Raw genomic sequence first — 16,866 nt, 5'->3', positions numbered from 1 at the left:
AAAACAGATTTTTCTTATTTTTTGTAAATAATTATTATTAAATAAATTTAAAAAAATTAAATATATTTACATACCTATATGTGCGTGTATATATATATATATATATATATATATATATATATATATATATATATATATATATATATATATATATATATATATATATATATATATATATATATATATATAATAAACACAGAAATAAAGTTGCATTTTGAAAATGTAAAAAAAAAATTTCATTTACTTATACCAACTTTAAATTGAACTTTACTGTCAGCTCAAAATAATACTTTTACAACAGTCATACAAATATTGGACAAAAGCATTCAGATAATTCTTGTTCATAGTATTAGATTAATAGTAAAGAGTGTTTTGCAAAAGTTTAGAGCACCCAATGAAAAAAAAGTTATTTTTTGACTTCCAATTTGATATTATTATTTTTGAAAAATTATAAATTCAGAAACTATTACAGATTTAAATAAACTAAATTAATATTACTTTTTTGATATGGCTGAAGTTGATGTAGCTGATTTCAAATAGTATGATAGAGATTAGTAGTATTTTAAATATAATTGTTTTTGTTTCAATCATTGATTAACAAGTTTGCATACTTCAGACCACTTGTACTACTAGAAACCAAACTGAACATCCACTTTTTGGTTATCCAGTTGATTTACCTACAAATCAAATCCCTACCTGTGTAGACATACCTAATTGTTGTTAAATATTTGCCTAGACCACATGATCAAGCAAAATTTATTGCTAACCAAGTGAAAGAGATTTATGATAAACCAAGTGTTCCATCAATTTATGTTAACAGGTTTGAGTGAAGGAACTTATCTCAATTATGTGTGACCTTGATAAATACCCATTAGAAAAAAAAATCATCTTCATCATTTGTAAATAAAATTCAATCATTTCAAAAGTTGTTTGATGTATGCAGTTGTAAGTGCTTAAGTGCTGGAAATTCTAACAGAAATCAGTGTGGGTGTAAATTTTCATATAAAATACCAGTAGCAGAATAGGATTTTTGGGTTGATCAAAGTACAAGTAGAAAATACATAATTGGTAAAGTTGAAATGGCCACAAGATCTGAGCTTGTGAGGAAAGAAAAAAGGAAGTGTAATAACTTCAAGTATGCTCAACCAGAAATGGTTGATGATGATTATTATTATCATTATTATTATTATTATTATTATTATTATTATTATTATTATTATTATTATTATTATTATTATTATTATTATTATTATTATTATTATTATTATTATCATAATTATAATTATAATTATAATTAATATTAATATTATCATTATTATTATTATGATGATGATGATGATGATGATGATGATGATGATGATGATGATGATGATGATGATGATGATGATGATGATGATGATGATGATGATGATGATGATGATGATGATAACAAAACAAAAGAAGAAGAAGAAGAAGAAGAAGAAAATCACATGGAAACGTTAAACAGTTATGATAGCATGTTAAGTAACCAGTCAGTTGGTGACTCACTTTCTCTAAAAAAATAGATGCAAGTATCTAGAACTATGTAAGGTTTTTGATAGATGCAAAATCAGTAACAGAGAAGCTTGTATGAATGGAAATGCAGTATTGAAAGATCTAAACCTCTTAACATCAGAGACTATAATCAACCCTAGTAAAATAAAGAGACAAAGGAAGTTTTATAAAGATAATAAGAGATTAAGTTGCATGGTGATAAGACAAAGAAACCACAGCATGTAATTTATTTGATAGAAAACAAAACATGGCTCTAGTGCATGACACCAAATGCTATAAAAGAGGAACACTATGTTATAGTTTCCTTTTTAGAAAATAAACATGTTGATAATGTAGTTCTAAAAAGCAATTAAGCTATTGATGTTGTCAGTGAGATCGGCTCTGTTTCTTTAGGACATGTTAGTCCTAAAGAAACAGAGCTGACAGATACTCTTCAAGGAATAGTATGTGATGAGACAAACAACAATACTGGTAAGAACAATGGCATATTGACAAAAATTGAAGAACAGTTGGATAGACCAATACAATAGCTGGTTTGCCAATTACACATGAATGAATTAACACTTAGAAAATATTTTCCACATGTTGATGGCAGACAAATGACAGAGCCTGCAATATCATATGGTATCATTCCTAAAGCAATTATGTTCAATCTGAACTTGTGTTCAACCCAAAATTATGTTCAATTTAAAAGACATCCCAGTTGTTGATGTTCTTGACAGATCCATAAAGATCTCAGCACAGATCAGAGATATCTTCTGAAAGCATGTTTAAATGTGTGAGTAGGACATATTTCTAGAGTGTAGCCAACTGGTTCATATAAACCATACTAGATGGCTCAGAAAAAATAGCTAAAAAAAATCTTATATTTTGTCACAGACATTTGTACCAAAATTATTACAGAGACTAAAGTACAATCTCTCTAATTTGAATCTCCTTAATTCAAAAACCTCCATAATTTGATTAAATGCAAAGTCATAGTGAAATGCGTTTAAGGAAAATTAACTTTCTATAATGCGAAAATCTATCTAATTCAAACTTTTATTTTTCCCCATAAAATTCGATTAATAATTAAATAAAATTAGAGAGATTCTACTGTAGTAAGTTTCATGATTAATGTCTATGGCTCTGCATGGAATCATATAAAATGCCATAGTGGCTGTCAAGATGGGTTAAAAAACTTTTTTTTCTTTATAAAGCAGTGCTAGCAACTCAATAAGCCAGATCAAGATATTTTGTTTTCAGTACTGCAGAACAAAAGTTATTTTGCACACCTTGAACATGTGTTTATAGTTGTTGTTTGAAATGATAGCTTGGATGTTCGCAAGCAAGTAGTTGAAACTATAATCTCATCAAGACAAAGTGAAATCTAATGCTGTTTGAATTTTTGATAAAAATGAAATTAAGCCAAACTTCTCTGCTGAAATTTATTTTGACATGATTGATTTGGAAAATTTCCAGGTAACACCACCTTCTCTGCTGGCACATGTGTCCAGTGATGATCTTAGGACATGTAAGCAACTTATTCTACAAACATTTCCATACCATTCACAAGCTGTTAAATGGTCAATTAAAGATGTTTTAGCATCTAGTTCAAAAGCATATAGATATCTCAATAAGAGATACCAAGGATCATTTCAAGTAACAAATACATCTTTCTTATTACTTGAATTGCTTGTCTGAACAGTGTTCATAACTTACTGCCATTAGAAAAAGGTTTTGACACATGCATTGACTATCAGAAACATTTACATATTTTTTACAATCTTAGGCTTATGTAACAATAACACTTTTCTATAAAAATTGAATAAAAAAATGAAAATAAAAAAGTAAATAACATTTAGCAAGTGTTAACATTTAATAAAAAAAAAATTTAATCTTTTTTTTAAACTAGATCATGTAACAACTTTTTAACAGTGTTCCACTACTACAACCAAACATTTATTACAATTCAACCTCCCCCTTAATACATATTTTACACACACACACACACACACACACACACACACACACACACACGTATGTATGTATGTATGTATGTATGTATGTATGTATGTATGTATGTATGTATGTATGTATGTATGTATGTATGTATGTATGTATGTATGCATGTATGTATGTGTGAATGTATATATGTGTATACATACATATGTATACATTCACACATACATACATATATGTAAATGTATACATATGTATACATTCATGTATACATATGTATGTATATGTGAATGTATACATATGTTTACATACATACATACATACATACATACATACATACATACATACATACATACATACATACATACATACATACATACATACATACATACATACATACATACATACATACATACATACATACATACATACATACATACATACATACATACATACATACATATTATTTATTATATATACATACAATATTATTTTGTATACATTACTAGGTAAGACAATTAAAAACCAATAAAATAATCAAAATGAAAAAGATGTAAACTAGAATTGAAAGTAAATATTTGTCCCTAAACCCAATTTATAATGAACATTTGAGGTGGTCATTCCCTGGTTAAAAATCAACTAATGTTAATTATTCGTTTTTAAATCTTTTCAGATCATTCCCTATTCATATAAAAGTTGTAAAATTCATTTAATTATAAATTTAGCATAACTTCAAACTTAAACGTTAAATTAAAGTAGACGAAAAGTAATATAATTTATTATCATCCTTGTGTAATAATTCAAATAGCGTACCCTAAAGCGCAGAAGAAAGAATTGAACTTCATAGTAGAGTCAAATTTTCCAATCAAAGGTTACTTTTTTTTAAAATTACCTTATTAACTTTTACAAAGCATTACACGAAATACTATTCTTATTCCCATGTGTAATTAAATATATAGTTTGAAAGTGCATACATCAAAAGTATTTGGTAATGCTTTATATGAACAACCCCAGCCGGGGTAATTCGTTTTAAATAAGGTGTTTTGCAAACCCTGCGGGAAAAATCAATACTGATGCTTTAGTTTTAAATAACTAAGGATTTATTCGTAGTATACAACAAAAAGACAGATAGGCAAAATTTTTTGATGGCTTTCAAGTTTGATCGAATTAAATTGCGAATTTAGTAAATATATATTCTATTTGTTAAAGAAGAAAATGAATAGGGAGAATGGCATTAAAAAAAAAATTAGTGTAGATTGAAGGACTGCGCAACAATTTGTTAAAAATTAGTTTCTACAAGTGAAATGTCACGTGGTAATTCAGTTTACAGCGCACAAGCTCTTTAAGGAGTATTTCCCTCTTTGTAACTATTTATCGAAAAAATGTTGTACTTTCAAGAAAACCTCTATGTATTTCGAAATATCAAATAAATATTCTCATTCAAATTTTTCATGCGTTTAACGCCCTTACTAGGAAATGTCCTCGGGTTCCGTTCGGCCGCCGAACGGGTAATTTCAAAGAAATTTTCGGGTCCCGAACCCGTTCGGGTATAGACCTGTTAAATACCGATAGGCCGATAACACGAAACAATGACAGAACGGGTAAACGAGCACCGACAGCTTCGGAACCGTAACCGATAAATTATCGGGTACCTGTTCGAGCATCGAACTTTTTAATACCGAACTCGTTCGGTTTTTGACTTTATCACTGTTCGAATCCCGAAACTAAGTAAAGATTTTTAAAAATTGCAAAAATCGTAAAAATTGCTAACTCACAAAAATTTGCCAAAGTTATTGCTTACGGTAATTTTAACTTTGGAAGAGTCTGTGAAATGCATAAACTAAAATTTAAAAAAGGTACTAAATTAAACTTATTTAAGCTGGGAGTTGATTAAAGAAGTATTTGATTAAACAGATTGAATCCACAGTTAATTAAACATCATGAGTAAATGAAACAGGTTGAATGATTTGAAAATAAATGCAGTTTTGGTACCAAAAGTTAACTTTCTAAACACGTTAGTTGCCTTAGTTATCATAGAAATAAGTTGAAAGAAATTTGAACAAATGTTTAAAAAATCATTTTCGACAAATTCTTTGTCTTCTTCGATGTCATACATGTCAATAACGTTGATTGCATCAACAGGCGCTTCATAGATGTTATCACCAGGCTCTCATTTGTAATTGATGAAGAGCATTTGGTTTCTTAGCAGAATTTGAGCAGCATTTTTCTCTCAAACTAGGAGTAGTTGCTTTTGATGAAGAGCAGTTTTTCAGCCTTCAGAGGATTCATGCGATTTCTTCCCTTCGTGATTGTCAGGCTGGTAGCGCTGAACAAGCGCCCTGAGGATGGTGAAGTTGCAGGAATGCTCAGGATAGCAAAGGCAGCTTTAGAAAGAATTAGATAACGGTTCCCTTTTGTCACCCAGAACTTCATTGGCTTTCCCATCCATGCAAAAACTGCCTCAACATCGTTTCCATAGACAAAAAGTTCTCCTTTCAATCCAATCGCGCTCTTCTTCTGCTTCTTCAGCTAGATAAAGCTCAAGAGAAGCTTCCAAATTGTGAATGCCGAAGGCTTTCGTCAACAAAGAGTGGTTCAATCTCGGAGTCTCCTTCTACACTTTTGCCGAACCAACTTGACAGAAACTCTTTGATAACTTCTTCAGGATCCATGGCCAAATTCTGGAGACTGAATTTAGTTTCTTTGAACCTGGCTTTCAAGAACTTGGCGTTCTGGTCTGAAAAATATAAAAGAGAATTAAGAAAGTCTGACTTTTATGGGCAAAAAGAATGACTTTATGGGGAAATATTTAGATCTATTCATACTTTAACCAAATTTCACTGAGTTTGTGTCCTAACATTTACATTTTTGGAATTATTCGCAACTATTTCCAATTACTCGCATTTCTTTTAATTATTCGTAACTTCAGATTGCGTTACTTCAGACCATTTGTAGCACTTATTTACATTAGCAACTTTAGATGTAATTTTTGATTGGCATGTCTAATGGTGGATTGGAAACTTGCACAAAAGTAAACTACAGCCAGTTACACTACAACTTTTGACTAATAATACTTTTAAATGATTTTTCACACACATTTGTAACACGGGTCCAAGTATTTGGCAACTAGGTAGACAAGTTGTCTGTAATTCTTTGTCTCCATTACCCCTGAAGCTTCATTTACTGTTTTTATCCTTGAGCTGCCTCATGTTTAAATGGTAGGCTAGCTTCTTAGTTTTTAAAATAGCGCCATGGAACCTTCTCTCTGGAAAGCCTTAATTACAGACCGAAAGTTATGATTAATATTAGAATCAGCACCCCCATGTTTTACGATCCCAATAGTGTACATTTGTTTTGATCGTTTGCCAACTGTTCTTCTTGTTCACCACTTGAACCTTTCAGGTTAAGCTTCATCCAACCATAATCTTCGTCTCCACTATTCTACGGTCCAATTTCTGAGCCTATGGGAACTCCAAACGCGCTTTTCAATTCTTTGTCGATGTGAATAGTTTTCATTCTGCACGATATTTCAGAAAGTACAAAGCATCATTGTACAAACTTTTTTGAAATATCAAGTTCCAACTTGTCTCTGGCACTAGCGAATACTTTTCATGAATCTTATAATTCTATGATCAGTATTAGTTGTACTTCTTCGGTCGTTCGCCTAAACGCTCAGTTTCAATAGCTCCTTTGTTTTTATATTTGTTAAGGTGGCTCATATGGAAAAAAAACTCATTTTTTTAAAAAAATTTGATTTTTTTTTTTTAACATATCATTCAATGCAAAATTTATCATTCTTCTAGAAAATATATACATTTTACATAAAATACTTACTACTATTAGTTTAATTTAACATTTTTCATATGTAAGTTTAATTTTTTATGATTAAAATTTCTTTTTAGCGGAAAATTTTAAAAAAGTATTAAAAAATTTTTTTTTTTAAATTATGTATCTTTACTTTAAAATATTAAATAAATATCTAAATAAAGTCTGTATATTGTACAATATATGCAACTAAATAAAACGGCTTTTGATTTGTCATGTATTGTAGAGTGTGCTGTACAGCTTGATTCAAGCTTTAGTAGCTATTGATATCTCAAAACATTTTACTTGTATTTTTTATCAGATTATTGATAATGTCCAGTAAACAGAATTTTGGAAGAAAGAAAAAATCTAAGTTTAAAGTAAATCGGTATACCAAGTCAAGCAAGGTGATAGAAACTTTAAAATATTCTTCACTTCGTTATCAAAAAATATTAAAAACTTTGAATGAGACTTCTAAAAAAGATGATGATAATTATTTTTTGTTCGTAAATTTTAAAATTCTTAAAGATCTCATAAGTAGTTTAACATGCTCTGATAATGCAAACAGCAAAGATGTTGCTGAAGCTTATGTTTCTGGTGGTTTTTAAGTTGATATAATTTCTGTCTTTGTTTTTCGTTTTCACAAGCTTTTTGTTTTTCCTTTTATTTGCAACTTTAAAACTGGATCTCATGATTGAGAAAAGCTTTTTGGCTGAAATTTTCAGTACATGTTCCTTGATCATAAAGATTTCAGATGTACTAAAATAATTAACTAAGAATAATTTTATAACTTTTAGAACCCCAAACACCTGTTTTTTTAATGCATAGTTTGTTATTTTTTTTTATTATTGTGTCCAGTTTGAGATTTTTAAAATATTTTTCTTTTGTTTTAGTAGAGATGAATGATAATAATATAAACAAAAAAATTTGATCAAGAAACAGTGTTTTGAATTTTTTCAGATTTTCCCCCTTTTAACACTGATTTTGATAAAATTTGTCTTAAATATAATTTACTTAAAGTTTTTTTATCAAATTTTTAGTTTTCTATATTATCAAAAGCAAACTAAAATATATATGAACCACTGGAATTGCTTCTGTTCAAAAAAAAATTTTTTTTTCTATGTGAGCCACCTTAACTAATCAGCTAGTAACCGCTTTTCACATTTTTATGCTTTTTCCATAAAGCCACTTTTTGTTCTTCCAACACTGTATCAATGATTTTTTCCATTGAAAACTTTTACATCTATTACATGTCATTCTGTCACCTTTCAGCAATAAATTTAATGTAAGTTTCTACTAATCAAGTGACATTTAATGAAACATAAAAGACTTACTATAAAACTATCGTTTTTATTAAACCCCAAATTCGAAATGAACGAGTTGATTAAATTGTAGTGCTGTTCTACAATTTAACGGTGCTAATATAATTTCCTTTTGTCTTGAAATGTGACTATTTTTCTACTGTATTCATACAGAAAAACAATTAAGTGAGTCATAGAGATGAGAAAAAACAAAAATGTCTTACATTCATTAGCAAATAATATATCTAATAAAGGTTATTAAGCTAAACCTGTCTTATAATTATTTTAAACGTTTTTATCTCCTGGAAATGCATTTTACTTTAGAGTTCCCTCAGTTATAGAGGATAGTAAACAAAGCAATTCTTTGGACAGCCAATATGTTTTTTCGAAGTCAAACTTGTTGCCTTGAACGTTACAAGTTTGACTTTGAAAGAAGCAGCACTGTAAAACTTTATCGAGTCATCAGTTTTTGAATTCATTTTATTGTTATTTATCACCAAATAAACATTAATCTTTCAAGAATGGTAGTAACTTTTTTTAAGTCACTGTAGTAAATGTAATTACCTAATCAAGTTTTAATGAGACATGATCTATTTTCCTAAAAATGTAATTTTATATGTGAAGAACTCGCTGAATCCGTTGCGCATCGAAACCACTTAAAGATCATGTTGCGATAAAATTGACAACTTGAATTTCTTATTAATAGATAGTACCTTACCAATAGAATACATAACTGTGGCGAAAACAGAAAAGTAATTTTTAAAGTTAGAACAACAATATTTTATTTCCTGCTAGTTTTGACAACACCGATATTCAATCAAGTATCTTGTGAAACTAACTCAAACCATTGTCTTAAAGCGTCTCCAAGAACTGAAGGCAGAGAATTTATTTCTCTCAGTACGACATAAAAAGGAAAAGGGAATTCTTCCATATACGCTTTTATTTGAGGGAGACCACCACCTTGAGGAAATATCGGAATTTTGATATCAAGTATAGAGTCTTTATTGTTTGGGTTATCAAGTATGATGAATACTACAAAAACACCAGCGTCTCTAGCATGACAAACTGCTCTGCGAACAACCTATAAAAGATGTTGAAGACGTTAGTTTTTATTTTTAGTCTTTTTTAATTAAAAAGAAATCTCATTAACATAGATAAATAGGTTATTTACTTCTTTGCCTTCTAGAAAAATCCCTCTTCCATCAGAAACGATTAGAAGAAGCTTCGATATGTTTATTTCAACATTATCTCTAGAAAACGTATTTAGTAGCACAGAGCACATATTTAAAAGTTGAGATACGTTTGTTTTTTTTTGTTCAAATGAAAATTCTTGAAGAACTGAAGCTCCAGAGAGCTCACTGAAGGTTTCTTCAAACGGATGCACTAACCGAGCGTCCTCACCAAAACTATAGTAAACCGATAAATAACAACAAATAGAAATCTACGGTTGTTTAGCGGAAAATTTTGAAATCTACGGTTGTTTAGCGGAAAAAACGCACTTTAACGAAGTTAATGCTTTCAAAATTTTGTTTACCTGCAAAGGGCGAGTTCACCTGCTTCCAAAAGTTTCAATGCGTTACTAATTACTGCTATTGATTCAAAAGCAAGCTAACAAATGTAGCAAAATATATCAAAATTAGCAGTATAATTCTCAAATCAATAATACGAGTGTTAAATAACATACAAAAATTCTAAATATTACAAATATGTTAGTTCAAGCGTTTAATTTCCTTTAAATTAAATTTTTTATGGATGAATAAATAAAATACCTGCTTAGAATGGTTATCCGCCATACTTGAGGAATCATCAACAGCCAGTATAATTTGATACTTTCTTTTGTTTTTTTTTGTGCGACGTAGCCAAATTTTATCTTTGCGAAACTGACTAGCAATGTAGGGGATTACTTTACGCATGTTTATACGTTTACCTGTACGATAATCGCCCCTGAAATATATTGAAAGATATACATGAAGTAAAAACCTGTTGCTTTCTTTTAAAAAATACATCCTAATCGAGGCAAAGATTTTAACTAGGAGGTAAATGAGTTTTTTTTTATTTTTACAATTACATAAAATCTTACTTCATTTTGCTTGCTAAAGTTGGTTCAAGAACAAGTCTGAGTTGCTCACATAACTGTTGAGCGAGACTTGATGTTAAGCGATCGTATTTCATCCACATATCCAAAGCTTGTTTAGAATCTTTAACTTGAGACCGTTGCAGCGATAAACTGAACAGACCTTTTTCCAGCTCCCTACGCAATAGTTCAAGCGTTTTTTCTTTTTTCTGAAAAAGCACACAAAGAAAATGTAAAATCTATTAGGTTACCCGATGCCTTTTGAATTTATCCTTAAGATACTATATCAAAATTAAACTTTTATTATTGGCAAATAAAAATATTAATATACACTTTTCTTTGTTATCTCTAACAATTTACCCTAACTTCTTGTTTTTTTAGATAATACAAGTAGTTAGGGTATTGTTAAAAATACTGGCATTTACTGTTAACCATTACATAACTTTTATTTGGTAAAAGTGCTCTTTTTGGACCAGACGATATCATTGAATTAAACTTTTAAAAATTGTTTTAGTACAGCATAAACTATATTTAAAGCATATAACTGAACTGCAAGCTAAAAAGGCTATTACTATGTAATCCAACACAAGAAGCGCAAACTCAAAGTTACTAATAATGTTTACTGAAGTTTTTTACTTTTTATTCATATATTAACATAATTAACTTATCATTTAACATACTTCCAGGTCAATTGTAAATGAAGAGTTTTCACCAGTGTAGAATTCTGTCTTATAGTCTTTATAAATGGTTAACTCTTCTATTTCTTCTGAATCAGCAGTATCTTTTAAATCCTTTTGCTCCATTTGATCGTCCTCCATGTAACCAGCTTGCTTCAGCTTAGAATTAAAGTCCTTTGAAAGAAAAATAATGATAAAATGAAATCATCCTAAATTTAATGGAATTCAACACACGTCTTATTTCTTATATGAAAATTTACAAGTAACCTCTGCATCTTTTTTTTTTGAACTCTCATTTATTGCAGAATTCTCTTCCTCCTCAGTAACAGATGAACTATCCTCAATTGTTATTTTCTGCAATTTATTTTTTATTTGTGACTGGGTAGCACTATCAACTATTAGTTGATCATAGCTGGAGTTACTATCTTTTATGTGCTGATATGACTCGCTATCATTTTCTTTTCCCTAAAATAATAAAAATTAATTATCCTCAAAATCTCCACAAACAACTGTTTATTTTAAACAAACAAACAAACAAAAAAAACAACTTATATTTTAAAATTTTTGATTTTGAAGATATTTTACACTTTAAAAAGTCTAAAGTCAAAATTAAACAGTAAGCTTACAACCAACTCTTTTTTAAACAATGCTTTTTGAATAGCTACTGCAAAAAAACCCTCCATCCCAAACAATTGGATTAGATTAGTGTTGAATTTTTAAGTGTTAACAAAAAAATAAATAAATAAATAATCAAAAAACCCTTACTCCTTCATCAGCAGAAGAATCTTCTTTTTCTGCATCGAATGCTTTTCTTTTTTTTACTTCTACAGATTCAGTTGAATCTTCGGTTCGATTTTCATTACTTCTCTGCATGCCTTTGCGCTTTTGACCCTGATTCAAATGTTCCACATAAATTGTTATACATTAAATACATATATATCAGCATTATTTAATGGTAATTTTGTTAAAAAAACTTAAAGCCAAATCTGCTTGAATTTGTTCAATCTACACAAAGATGTATACAAATAACTTGATTAAAATATGAAGAGGAACCAATGTAATAAATTAAATAAAACTAATGAATTAATTATTTAACACTCAAAACTTGCTAAATACTCTAACAGTTTGCAAAACAAGTCACAGTATCTTTAATTAATAAGGAATTGTTTAAAAAGATTTAAATTTGTAAAACTTACTTTTGTCTGTGCAGAACGCTGTTTGGTAAGACAATCATCTGAGCCAAGGTTTCCTTTTAAGCCAGTGCTGTCAGCATTCCCATCACTTTCATTTTCATGTTTCTCTTCATCCTGATCCTGTTGAACTTGTGATTTAGAATGAGAAAACATGTTGTTTGGAGCTTGTTCAGCATTTTCTGAAGAATCTTTTGGTTGGAGCTTAAAAGGAAAATTTTTTAAGAAAAATTTTTTTGTTATACTATATTAATTTCCTTTATTATTTTACAAAAATTTACATAAAAAACTGACGAAAATCCTTTTAAAAAAAAAAAAAGTTCAATGACATTTTAAATTTTAGAATGACTATTAACTACTTATTGCAATCTACAATCCTTTGTGTTTCATAAAAGTCTTTTCTCAACCTATATTAGCTATTGTTGCTACGGGCAGAAAATGCTAAAACAATAATAAAACACAAAAACTAACAGCATGCTGATCAGTTTGATTCAATTCATCTTGATCTGAGGTCATTTCATTTGATTCATCAATCTAAGGGAAAATATATGTTGTGATTTGAGAACACCTTTATTAAAATAAAATAACTTAGAAGACTTGTTACCATAAAAAAAAAAGAATCATAGCAGTGAAAGAATGAGGAACTATGACAATAATAAATGATAAAAGCCATTATTGAATTTATAATTAAAGTCAACTTTTAAAGAAACAAAAATATTTTATGTCAAATGTAAAGATAATTATTAGACAGTAGTCTTTTTTTTAAAAATAAATAATTTTTTAAATCCAAAAAAACTGACATATCAATACAACCATTTGCAAAACATTTTATAACAACAACTTGCAATATCAGTTAAAAGCATTTAGAATAATGACTCTATTTCTCTAAAAGACTCACATTTTTATCTTCATTTTCAAGAGCTGGCTCTTCTTTTTCTATTTCTATAATTATTGAAAACTTGTTCTTTATTTATAAAATTTAAAAAAAAATTGTTTTGACCTGGTATCAGATCATTTTTTACAAAGGGAAAAAAAATTTTTTAATTATTAATTTTTAATTACTAATTTAAAGATTATAATTTAAATTTTTATTTCAAAAAAAACCTTCATTATTTTCATCTGATCCTTCATCCATCATTTCTTCATTTTTTTCAGGATCGTCAATGTTTTCATTATCATCTTCCATGTCATTTTCCATATCTATTGATAGATCCTGATCAGATCTATCTTTTTGATCTTTACTTTTTTGTTCATCATCATCCTTATCTTGATTTCTGGATTCTTCATCTAAGTTTTCTTCATTAAATTCTTCTTTGTTAAATTCTTTTTTAGTTTCTTCTTTTTTGTTGTCACCAGTTTGTTCACCTAATGTCAAGAATATCTCTATTTTACTAAACAAAAAAAGCAAAAAAAAAAAAAAAACACACAAGAAAAGAAAACTGAGATCCTATACCAGAGTTATCTTCATTAGCAACCAACTGTGAGTTTGAAGAATCAGCTCCTTCACCATTAAGGTCATTATCACTATCATTCATATCTTCTTCTTTTTCTTCTTCTTCATCATCAGACCATATCTTTTTGTCAATTGTGTCTTCTGCATTATCAACATCGCCCATCTGTTCTTCAATTTCTTCTTTTAAATTTTCATCTTCTTCACCAGAAGATTCATCAATATCTTCAACATCTTGTAGATGACCTGAATCATCAAAACTTTCATTAAAAAAAGTGACTTTAAACACACAGCAGTTAACTGTAAAAAAAAGTTATGCAAACATAAAAATTGCCCTTTAAAATTCTTGATTAACGTACTATCAAAATCATCAGTCATCTCAATTCCCTCTTTTTCCTCTTTAATATCATTTTTGTCTGGTTGCTCATCTTGAGCTTGGTCACCATGCTTTGTATCTTCAACCTGGTCCTCACTTTCAATTTCATTACTAACATCTTTAGCACCCTGGCCTTCACCTAAACCACTTGGTTGTACATCTTCAAACTCTGTTGCTCCATCTGTTTCTAAAGTATTATCTTCTTCAGCAGGAATGCAAAAACCCTAATTATTTTAAATTAAATATAGACAATTTTTGTTACACTTTTGTCATAAAATAATTTATCAAACAAAAATTTTCATACCTTTTCAAGTAAATCAGTAAACAAGCTGTAAAGTACCATGAGCAATTTGCAGCTTGTTTTGTGTAGTAGGACCCAATGAAATGTATAAAACTCAACCAAAGAAGAAAACATATCAATTAATGGAAGGAGAGCAAACAATAAACTATAAAACTTGGAGTTGCTACATGAATCAACAAATACTGTCTGTAAATGTGCAACAATTTGACTCCAACCATCAAAGAGGCCTTTCAATTGAATGAATGTAGTGTGTGTAATAAAGTTGCTGGATAGTAAAGGAGCAAAGAGTCCAGTGATAAGTTCAGTATTATTTTCTAAAACCATAAAGTATAAGAAATTTAGAAGGGTTTTTCAATACAATGAAACTTTTTATAAGAATTTAACTGTATTGAAAAAATATTTTACCAAATTATAGAGAAACTATGACTAATTAAAAGTTCTTTCCTGTGCCTAAAAATTTGACTTTGATGCAAGATGGCACAAAGTGTCATACAGAAAAGACTGCAATTGCATGGATTGATGAGAACCTCACAAATGTCCATATAGATTCACCAGGAAACTCTCCAGACTTAAATCTTTGGAAAATTGCTGGTCTAACTTAAAGGATAAGGTATTTAAAGAACCTAGAGTTTGAAAAAAAGACCAGCTAATTTCCAGGATTAAAAATGAATGGGAGAACATACCTGCTCAATATATCCAAAACTTTTGTGAAAGTTTTTGTCATAGAATTTTGGACTTCTTAGCAAATTATGGCAATCATTCAGGTTATTAACATACTTAAGAATTTGTTTTATTATGATCATTAAAGCAGATTAAATTTGATTGCTTCCAAAAAAAATTTTTTGAGTTTTTTTTTAAGACACAAGTGTCTAGAAACTTTTGCAACACCCTGCATATTTTTTCAAAAAAGCAATAGTTTCAAAAAAAAATTTCATCATGAAGTTTTTCTTATTGGAAAAAGAATTGAAACAATACCCAAAACATAACTACCAACTAAGAAAACTGTATTGCAATACTACTACTCAATGTACTGAAGTAAAAGATTGTATCCAAAAATTTTTACTACATGTCCTTTAGCAGGCAAAAATTTGTCAAAAAGCAAGGATTTTCTATGTTAATATTGACTAGCAATATCAGCTGTTTATTATATGATAGTAAAATACTTGCTAATTTGTAATTCAATCCAATATTCAAATCAACTTTATATTGATAATATAAGTAAAACTATCAAGATATACCATTTTTACTTTTTAATGAATTCTTCTATTTGCCATTTAAACATTGCTGACTTAGAAAGGAAGAAGAAGGATTTAAACACAGAAACTGATTAAGTAAAAATGTGGTTTTAAAAAAGAACATTTTTCTTTAATACTATAGGAGGTACTTGATGAAAGTTAAAAAAATTATGAAGATATCATCATGAAAGATCATGAAATATTGGAATAAAAAAACTATTTTAGTTTCATAGCACTTGGTTACTTTTACAGTTTTCTTTGCAAAGCTTTTCTTTTTATCCTATCAAATCCTCTTAATATTGAAATCCTTATCTTTTTAAATTTATAATAATATTTCATTTACAATACCAGTAGCTGTTATAAAATGTTGCTCAATACAAGGTTGAACCTCAAAATTTTCTCCTAAAACTGTTTGAATTAAAAATATTGTTAGTTAATATGATCAAAGTTTATGCAGATATTCATGAGGGGCATGTTTGCTAGCTCTGTTAACTTAAAATAGGCTTCACATCATGCCAGATTTATGGCACAGGGAGTTTATTATTTACCATATAATCTTCCTCAGCCACAATTCAGTAGTTTGTGCTCTAATATAATATAATTGTAAGAGGGAATGATGATTCATGAAATAACATTATCAATAATGAAATGATACAATATTCCAAATTTAGCCTTAAACCAGCAGAAATCGTGCTAAAGTCATTTAAAAAACACAATTGATATTTAAATGAAAGGCTTGTAATTAATAGTACCTAGTTGATTAGTGTTTATCTGTAGATCAACTACATAACTTAACTCTTTAGCTCAAACAGTAAAGCTTTTAGCTCAAACAGTTATAAGATAGGAAAACTGAATCCTCCAATTTTTATTGACAAAAAAAAAAATGAAGATATTGGTGGACCTGAGAGCTGGTTTTTCTTTGATTTGTTGAAAATGAAATAACAAAAGATGGAATGGCTGAAAATCAGTTCATCAAACTGGGAC

General features: G+C 28.9%; 1 protein-coding gene across 2 annotated transcripts in view; it reads right to left on the bottom strand.

Moving 5' to 3' along the window:
* Nucleotides 1-9,271: 9,271 nt before the first annotated feature.
* LOC145202212 (midasin-like) overlaps nucleotides 9,272-16,866 on the bottom strand; it is a 49,168-nt gene continuing 41,573 nt past the window's right edge. For both annotated transcript variants that reach the window (XM_090081497.1, XM_090081498.1), the window contains exons 75-89: nucleotides 14,651-14,961; nucleotides 14,330-14,570; nucleotides 13,974-14,216; nucleotides 13,625-13,885; nucleotides 13,419-13,462; nucleotides 12,992-13,054; nucleotides 12,527-12,724; nucleotides 12,096-12,221; nucleotides 11,598-11,795; nucleotides 11,334-11,504; nucleotides 10,660-10,862; nucleotides 10,349-10,523; nucleotides 10,114-10,187; nucleotides 9,751-9,985; nucleotides 9,272-9,660 (exon numbers count right to left, since the gene is read on the bottom strand). In XM_090081497.1, the coding sequence (XP_089937623.1) occupies nucleotides 9,397-9,660; nucleotides 9,751-9,985; nucleotides 10,114-10,187; nucleotides 10,349-10,523; nucleotides 10,660-10,862; nucleotides 11,334-11,504; nucleotides 11,598-11,795; nucleotides 12,096-12,221; nucleotides 12,527-12,724; nucleotides 12,992-13,054; nucleotides 13,419-13,462; nucleotides 13,625-13,885; nucleotides 13,974-14,216; nucleotides 14,330-14,570; nucleotides 14,651-14,961 (2,807 nt within the window). In that variant the 3' untranslated portion in view covers nucleotides 9,272-9,396. The remainder of the gene's footprint in view (nucleotides 9,661-9,750; nucleotides 9,986-10,113; nucleotides 10,188-10,348; nucleotides 10,524-10,659; nucleotides 10,863-11,333; nucleotides 11,505-11,597; nucleotides 11,796-12,095; nucleotides 12,222-12,526; nucleotides 12,725-12,991; nucleotides 13,055-13,418; nucleotides 13,463-13,624; nucleotides 13,886-13,973; nucleotides 14,217-14,329; nucleotides 14,571-14,650; nucleotides 14,962-16,866) is intronic.

The sequence above is a fragment of the Hydra viridissima genome, unplaced genomic scaffold (assembly GCF_058129835.1).
Source record: "Hydra viridissima isolate aposymbiotic clone 2 unplaced genomic scaffold, HvirCarnegie_v1 scaffold_3, whole genome shotgun sequence".
Taxonomy (NCBI): domain Eukaryota; kingdom Metazoa; phylum Cnidaria; class Hydrozoa; order Anthoathecata; family Hydridae; genus Hydra; species Hydra viridissima.
The sequence above is the reverse complement of the archived record's forward strand: the minus strand, read 5'-3'. Positions and strand labels throughout refer to the sequence as shown.